This window comes from Arachis ipaensis, chromosome B2 (genome assembly GCF_059453495.1).
Source record: "Arachis ipaensis isolate K30076 ecotype BB chromosome B2, ASM5945349v1, whole genome shotgun sequence".
In the NCBI taxonomy this organism is placed as follows: domain Eukaryota; kingdom Viridiplantae; phylum Streptophyta; class Magnoliopsida; order Fabales; family Fabaceae; genus Arachis; species Arachis ipaensis.
In genome coordinates this window covers 91,705,575-91,714,836 of record NC_142437.1, presented here as the reverse complement: position 1 = coordinate 91,714,836, position 9,262 = coordinate 91,705,575, and the positions used below count along the sequence as shown (strand labels likewise).

General features: G+C 29.6%; 1 protein-coding gene across 1 annotated transcript; it reads right to left on the bottom strand.

The window, feature by feature from the left end:
* Window positions 1-3,192: 3,192 nt before the first annotated feature.
* LOC107628393 (uncharacterized) lies at window positions 3,193-7,751 on the bottom strand. Its single transcript, XM_016331082.3, has 2 exons — window positions 6,629-7,751; window positions 3,193-3,934 (listed from the first exon to the last, which is right to left on the bottom strand). The coding sequence occupies exons 1-2, from the start codon at window positions 7,511-7,513 to the stop codon at window positions 3,488-3,490; spliced, it is 1,332 nt and encodes a 443-aa protein (XP_016186568.1). The 5' UTR covers window positions 7,514-7,751; the 3' UTR covers window positions 3,193-3,487.
* Between the last annotated feature and the right edge of the window lie 1,511 nt (window positions 7,752-9,262).

Below are 9,262 nucleotides of genomic sequence, written 5' to 3'. Positions count from 1 at the left end.
TTCTCCGCTTCCTGCTAGCCTCAGAAACCGGAACCCCTACAACCTCTACTTCTGCCTCAACCACAGCTATGGCAGCCTCGATAGCAATCACCTCCTGAGAAATCGTGCGAGAATCCGACTGAGTCACGGACTGAGGGGTCGACGGTGAAACCTCATCGCCATCGCTCCCAGCATCTCAGACCATAGAAGCCTTTAACTGAGCAAGCATGGTCAAGTCCTAAGCCATCTCAACTGAAAAAGGATAGAAAAACTTTTTCAGTAAAGTTACAAACTTGGCAATAAAGGAGAAAGAAACAAAAACATAAACAAAACCCACTAACATAAGTCTGACACGCCACCGAGTCTCCTATTATGTCCCGAAGGTTTAACGGCCTATCCTCAAAAACCGACAACAGAACGTCGGCAATATCCTTGTTCTCAAAAGACAAACCCTCATATGTAATCCGAGTTAAATACGACGCACTGGCGCCAAAATTCTAATACGTAGCAAAACAGCGTTCCCCTCGAGGGTCAGCTAGAAAGGATGGTGCCCCCGAGCAGGTTGGATCTTGAAGTATTCCTCCTTAAAAACGTGGAAGGAATCCTCAAACAACCCGAAGATCTACCAATTTGACTGGGATAAAAAAGATACATAGCCTTTCTTATGATTCCCCTCTTTAGTCAGAAGGGTGCATAGGAAGAAATATAAATATTCGAGAGCTCCAAGTAATCACAAACTAATTCGAAAGTTCGGATGACCGCCCAACTATTAGGATGCAGTTAAGACGGTGCCACCGAACACCGATTCAGCAAAGCCTGAACAAACGGGGAGAAGGAAAATCGCACCCCAACCGAGTAAACATTAACTCATAGACCCACAACTAATCTGTAACTCGGGGGGAGTCAGGGTTTATATAGCAGACCCTCTTATCCACCCCGAAATGCGAAATCTCGTATTGTCGCTCAACGTCACCATCTCCACAAATTGCTCCATCATCATGCAACTTCTGGAGATCCTCCTCTATAATCTGGGAGGGGTGTCCCCCGCACATCAGAGGTCACCCAATAGTAAGCGTTGGGTACACCCTCAGCCGAGGCAACGGGAGCCCTAGCGCCCTCAGCTCTCCGACGAACTATACCTAAAAACCAAAAAGGGCACCACCGTCAGCCCACTTCCCGGAGAAAGAAAACCATACAAATTCTAACGCGTTTAAATGCATGGCAGGAGTCTGCTATAGAAGAATAAACTATATAGATCGAATCTCCGATCCATCTCACAACCCATGCCAGTAACTTCGTGTACAGCTTTGAACCAATGACCATTCGATCTATAGAAAAATAAACTATATATCTATCTATTAACGGTCATCAACCATATTTTATAAGTGATATTTCTTTAGGTTGTGTTTAATTAGAATAAGACAAAAACACTTAGAATAAGATACAAAAAATAAAAAATAAGAAATTACTTAAAAAAGTCAAATTATAAAAGTTCAAATTTTTTTACACGAAATATTTAAAAAAATATAATAATAAAAAATATAATTATAAAAATTTTATAAAATTAATAAAAATAAAAATAAAAAATAAATTATCTCTTTTTTATTAAAAAATATAAAATATATTAATTTAATATCTTAAAATACAATATTTAAATTTATATTTTATTTGCAAATATAATTTTGTAGGGTCGTATTCTTGTTTTAATATCTCACGCTTGTAAATAAATGTAGTTTATGCTTTAACAACTAGCCTACTACTGCCAATGGCTTACATTATACGTTATAGTACATTATACATATACACAGTGCAATTCATACATTTCACATGGTTTAGTAATGTGCATTTTGTATATGTATGTAGACGACTAGAGAAGTACACTTACATTAATGTAACGTAGGAGATACGAAGATATGTGTATAAGTTAAAATTGGGTTACAAGACAAATAAAATAAAATAATGCAAAAAAGTAATAATTAAAGAATGTAGCTGTTGATAGCTCAGCAAAATGAGAACCGACAGTAGTGGATGGTAAAAAAATCGGCTACATACTTGTGTGTGCACTAAACTCCATAAAATTGAACTCTCATCGAATTAAGCAATGCAAGTGCAATTCAAACCATTTCTATAGGTCCATCTTCCTGGTTTGATTTAATTTAGTCATCAGCTCTGAATATATTATCGAAAGAGTTTCAAATATTTTAAATATATCAGTGTTCGGTATTTTTAGTGATTGATTTTAATTATATATAAATTTTATAATTAATACTAGAGAAAATTTCACTTTTTTATAGGAGATGTTAAACTAATATTTTTTTTGTTTTATTTGTAAAATATACACTTTTTTCTATAAATTAAAAACAATTCTCTTTAATCTATTATAAAATTTTTGTATTAACTAATATCAATTTTATCTATTTTTCAAAAAATAAATTATTTTTTAGTGATTAAATTATATTTTTACCAAAATATTTTTAAAAATTTTTTTAATATAAATTATTTTTTATTAAAATACCTTTTAATAATATTTTAATTACTAAATTGTAATTTTATCAAAAAAAATTTTAACCATTTTTTTATATCTTACTATTAATCTCACTATATTAATGCATATTATTTTAATATTAAATTAAAAAAATTCTTTTCTATCAGATTAATAGTAAAATATAAAAAATGTTAAATCTTTGATGGATATTTTGGTAAAAATATAATTTAATCACTAGAAAAATAACTTAAAAAGAATATTTTGTTAAACAAAATTTAACCACAAAAGATAAATTTTTTGTTAAAGAATATTTTTTAAAAAAATAAATTATTTTTCTTAAAAATTTAATAAAGTTGATGTTAGTTACTACAAATTTTAAAATCGGTTAAAAAAAAGATTTTTTAAAAATTATAAAAAAAACATATATTTTATAAATAGAAAGAAGAAAAATATCATTTTAGTATCTTTTAAAAAAGATGAGTAAAATTTTTTCTTAAAATTAATGACTAAAATTATTAGAATAACTAAACATTTTCCTATAGTATATATATATATATTAACGTATTAGCTTTAGTTGATAAGTTGATTAAATTCATTAAAAAGGAAATAAAGTACTAAATTTTAGGCAATAATAATGCCTTAAGAAGCTTAATGAGAAAAAAGACTAGGTTTTATACATAACAAAAAATTAGAAGAAAAAGTTGGATATACATTCATTTTGGCTTTAGTTTACCATGAATAAAGTTTGGCCACCATTAAAATTATATTGTTGCATTTAAAAATACGTTGTTCTCAAATATTGGGAAGCCATGGCCTTAGATTCAACTCAAAATTAAGAAAATAATATCACGTAGATTTATTCCGATTTATTTCAACTATCACTTTAAAAATTTTGGTACATTTACAAAAATAATATATCTAAACTGAACATTTTTGTTTAGATATATTTATTGTTGAGGATACCAAAAGATTTTGAAGTGATAGTTATTATGATCGGAATAAAGTATAATAAGTTTCTTGTATTTACTGGTTGAGTTCGTCATTATCTTGTTCGACTTCAGATGCCGGCTCCTCCTCCTCTTCAAATAATCCGCCGTGGATCCCAAACGCGGCGTGTCCGCTCCCAAAAGCCTTTATATGATCCTTAAGCGACCTCTTGTGTTTAAAATCGGATCCACAGATGCAATACCAAAGTTTGCCACAATTTTTCTCATGCGTCCGCCAATCGCCTCGGACGGCGAAGGCCTTGCCGCATTTCCGGCACATGAAGGGCTTGATCCCATGCTTCCTCTTGTAATGAGTTTGGAGGGTTCTAAAATCCTTCAATGGCTTTGATCTTGGGTGGTCAATGTTGTTCCTACAACCTGGTGCACAGCAATAACATGGAAGCCTAAGCATACCTGTTGGTTGAGTTCCTCTTAGAGATTCAGGACCTTTTCTGTATTGTGATCCATGCCCCCACATATGCATCTAATTAAATAAATAAAAAAAAAGAATACATGGATTAATGGTTATTTATTAAAACTTGCAAGATTTTAATGTATGTTATGTTGTTGATTGTTATGTGTTCTTTTGATTCTTTATGAAGGCTAAATTAATAAAGTTACTGGAATTTAAGAGTAATGTTAGGAAATGTATTATAATCCCAAGTTATTTTATTTAATTTAAAATTTATAATTTTATATACAATATTTATAATTTTATATTTAATATATTTAAATTTATTTATTTATTTTAGTAGTAATTATCGAATGTAAAATAAAAAAATTAAACTATTTTAGATTAAATTTTATTTTTTATTAAATATTTTTAAAATTTAATTTGCTTTTAGTTTTAGTATTGAGTTTAGTGTCACGTTTGTTTTGAAATTGAGAGATGAAAAAATTTGATGTACTACTCTTCAAGATAAGCATTCAAAATTTGGCTAGTTTAGAAGGCCATCCAATAATTACTTTCTATCAGCAGTGGAATGTGTTTTGAGTTTTAGATTTATTATGTCTTTTAAAATTTTGGATGAGGAGGTTTGGTTTTCGGATATTGAGATAACGAAATTTAATGTAGTCCTTTACTTTTCTTTAGGAGTGTTAATAAGTAATTATTATCTATTGAAGAAAAAAAAAACACAAAAGCATAAAAAACAAAATAAACAAAAGTTGTATATTGGTGAAAAACAAATCAAGATAGGCCAACAATAGTAACTTTTTAGAGCGTTGGTATCACGTTAATGATCATGAAGGTGCCAATATTTAGAAACTAAATGCACCATTTTATTTATTGTTCATAATTTCATTTATATCCAGCAATCATCTGCAGTAGTTGACAAATGACATAGACAACAATTATTGTCACACATTAGCCACTTATAAGGAACATCTGTATACTATTATTACTACTTCCTTTTCCGCTCCAAATTATTATTAGCATCCTTACTTATATATTAATAATTATTAGTTACAATCCAAAAAAAAATTATTAGTTGCTTATTATAATAAGGACATATATATAGTTCAAATGATTATTAAGAAACAATGTAAAATCTTTGTTGCAACACACGAGTATATAAAATGAGGATTCAGATAGCAGTTCTCTTAGGTAAACAATAAGAGATGTGAATAATAGGTTGCATTTCAGGTCTATTAATTTTAAAAACAAAGATTATATCTAACTAATTTAAAATTTAATTTTTAAAATTAAAATTAATTTTTTTTAACATATTATTTAAATTGTTTAAAAAAATGTTATTTTCCTATATTTTCTCTTAAGATCATTAGTAGTTATTGTTTGCTACTTTCTCTGCAATACTTGAATGAAAAAAATAAGGGTAGCAGCTGCTGTTTAATTATTATTATTATTATTATTATTATTAAAATGTATATAATAATTATGTCCATGTATAGGACTATGAGGTATAGAAGGGTCTTTGATTCAGAATAAAAAGGGCTACAAAGAGAAACAAAATGTGTTGTTGGGGATTAATATACATGAATGATATATCATTTTTTCTGAGCGATCTGGAAGAAGAAACTGCACAATTTTCAGTTGTATACTATTTATTATTATTTGGCTGCATGCTAATAAGATAGTTAGATAGATCATAGATATGTGAAGCAGCACAGACTTCAATGTAGAAGATAGAGGCATAAAGAACATTGGCCTGAGTAGTTTAATCAACAAAAAGGAAAGGATCTGAATTCTGATCTCACTCACAGTTTCATTCAGGAAAAAAAAAGAGATCACTTTAATTTCATTTATATATATTAAATAAATTAATTAAGTCCTGCTTCACCATGCAAAAAAGCATAAAATAATTTTAGTAGTTAGGACTGACGGACAAGAAAACGACCTTGTTAAAAAAAATTAAAAATAAAAGGTGAAGGTGAAGATCTAGGAAGGAAAAAAAAAAAAGCCATCATGATCAGAAGAAGATGACCCCTACATATATACTTCCCTTATTGGATTCAATCAATTCTTTTCCTCTTTCCATGGAAGCACAGAGAACCGTTAAGAAGCTTAAATCAGGCAACAGAAAGTTATGCAGACCAAACTATATCTAAGAAAATTCTTCTTTATTTATTTATATAAATTTTTATATTTTTAATAACCTTGGATTTTAGGTTTGATGGTTAGTTTGCAAACTCCTTTAGAAGTTTTCAGCTATAATTTTGGAAGAGATTTCTGAAAACTGAAAACTGTGATCTACCTTTTTCAAATACTTAAAAGAAAATTAAAACAAAAAAAAAATCATATAGTAAAAAGAGATAACAAAAGAAGAACAAGCTAAAACCTTGTATGTTGGTTATTATTATCTAAACTTGGAAAAATCATAGTGTTTATTTATTTCTTTTATATTTTTCCTTCTTCATGTATACATAGTAATATTGTCTATGTACTCTTTCTAATGGTCAGAAATTTTTTATTTTTATTTTTAATAAACTGCAAATAATATACTCTCAAAATTCAATTAAACGGAGATTATATTGCGAATTATTAAATAATTTAATTAAATATTTTTTATCAAATATATTAAATTATTTAATTTATAATATCATTTTATATCAAGATAATTTTATGAGAGTAACTTAAAAAATATGGTAGATAGAGAACAAAAGAAAGAGGGGAAGAAGATTTTTTTTTTTTAGTAAAATAATGGTGTAAATTACTTACTTGCATATTGTTGTATCTGTTGAAAGTTTTGTAGCAAACAGGGCAAGAAAATTGAGTTGGACCAATGAGAATCTGGGTTGGGGTTGGGATCCAGTACTGTCCCTTGTTGAGTCTTGTACCCAAGAACCCTTTATGACACTGCGACTCTTCACTCCCTTCTCCTTCTTCTTCATGATGATGTTGTTCTTTCTCCGTTGATGATGAATTGCTATTGTTATTATTGTTAGAAGAAGATTCTATGGAGGTAATTGTTGCCAGCTCAGCAGCACTAGGGTTTGGTAACCCTATGTGAAGTGCAACCGTCACACTATTGTTGTTGTCTTCTTCTTGGTCGTCTTTGTCTTCGTCGTTGTTGCCGTCCTCCCCTTTCGCCTCGCCTTTGGGCTTGTTGCGACCGCCATGGATTCTGATGTCCTCGTCCATTTTGTCGTGGATGAGGACAAAACTAGTATCCATGGCAGTGCAGGTGGTGGTGGAAAGACTATGATCTTGTGTTTCTTGATCTTTTTCTGGTTGATGAGTATAATCATCATGGTGATGATGATAGTGATGTTCCTCGCGTTCCTGGTTTGCTGGACTAAGACTGAGAAGTGGGAGAGCTTCTCTGAGAGGAGGGGAAGGGGGTGAAGAATAATAAGAATAAGAAGAAGAAGAAGAAGAAGTAGTGGCAGTTGTAATTTGATGGTGGAGAAAGGTGCTATTATTATTGTTGTTGTAATTGGTGGTTTTGATGAAGTTGTGAAGATAAGGATGGTGGTGGTGGTGGTGGTGGTGGTGATGAGAGGAAGAAAGAGGAGGAGGATGAGTGGGATTATAATTGAAATGGTTATGGTTATTGTTATGGTGGAAGAAGCCTCTGAAGAAATTAGAGTAAGGGTCTGCCATGGGTGAAAGATGAAACACAACAAAAAGGAAAATAAATAAATAAATAAAAAATAAATAAAGAAAACAAAAAAGAAAGAAAGTGTTTGAAGAGATTATTTAAGAGTGGGAACAGTTTTTTGGCTATTTGGGTTCTCTTTTATAGAGAGAGAGTGAGAGTACAAGATGACTGAATGAAGTGGACGGTGGAGAGAGAGAGAGAGAGAGAGAGAGAGAGAGAGAGAGAGAGAGAGAGAGAGAGAGAGAGAGAGAGAGAGAGAGAGAGAGAGGTATCATTTAACAGACATGGGGAAAGAGATAAAGTCAAGTGGATGACAAAATAAAGTAACATATACTATAACAAAAATACCTAAATCATTTTTGTGATTAAACCTTTGATAATTAGTGGGATTTTATTATCTACTAGAAGTGTGAAGGAATCTAATGCCGTTTATAGTTACGAGCATTATTCAATTAATTTTAATTTAGTATTTTTATTATTTAGAATATATAACTGTATATTTTTTAAACATAAGTAAATATGAGAAGTGTTAATATTGTAAGTGTGAAGAATAGTATACGAAATTATTTTTACATTGAAAATAATAAAGAATAAAAAATTTATTAACTAATTATCTTAAAATTTTGAGTTGAATATAGTATTTTTTTATTTTATATTCTTTCACTTGATTTTTTTAATAAATTTTTTCATTGATTAAGAGTTCTTTACGATAGTTCAGCATAAAGTATGAAAAAGTGTGATATAAATGAAAAAAAATTCTTTTAATAAGAATAAAAAAAAAGTAAAATAACTAATAAAAAAAAATTGTTAAAAAAAGAGGTTCAATGAAGTGGAGTCACAATAAAAAAGAAAGATACAAAAGGTGGAAAAAAAGTAAAACAAAAATTCAGTAAAAAATCTTGTAAGGAGAGAAGCGAGATATTACGAGGGAGAGGCTCTAAGTGCAAGACATTAGGTAAGATCTGGATGCATGGGAGAAATAAGATGATGCAAGGTTAAAAATTTAGGAAATATCTGCTTTTATGTTGTTTGTGGTATTCTGTTAACGTATATGTTTTGTGAGTTTTTGTTCGGATTATTCTTTCTTTATAAGTTGTTGTGATGAGTTTCTATTTTATTGTCTTATAAACAGTGAGGATTAACCAAATCACCATTTAAAGTCGAGAATTTTACAAACTATCGAAATAACTATATTAATTATATTAAGAAAAAAATTGCAACATATATATGTACACAACTCTATTTGCCCTTTTCTACTTATTACTTTCATAACTAAAAAATTATTAAATATTACAAATAATTACGTCTAGTTCCCCTCAAAATAATTATAATATTTTCTACAAATTAATAAATAATTAATTATGTAGTATTCTTATACTTATGTAGTACTAATTAATAACATTGTTCTAATAAGAAAATAGTATTAGTTAATGTAATAAATGTTTAGTTTGTGTCACAATGCAATCTTAAATTCTTTACCATTGAATGTATTTGACGATTTGATCAAACGCACACACATGCACTAGTATTATAGCTAGATTTTTTTCCTCCCCTAACCATTTTAGCGAAGCAATGCAATGAGTTTTAATCACAAACGTCCTCTCTTTCCAAGGTAATTATAACCCAAGCACTACCTAGCATGTCATAATTTACAAAGTGATAGCACACAAACATTTTAGTGTAAAATTTTCTTTGCATTAAATTATTTCTATAAAATTTGACATCAAATTAAAGGGTTGGGCTAGCATTCA

Coding starts and splice junctions, on each gene's coding strand:
- LOC107628393 (XM_016331082.3), bottom strand. CDS start 7,513: ATGGCAGACCCTTACTCTAATTTCTTCAGAGGCTTCTTCCACCATAAC. Junction 3,935..6,628: donor ACAGATACAACAATATGCAA/GTAAGTAATTTA, acceptor TTATTTAATTAG/ATGCATATGTGGGGGCATGG.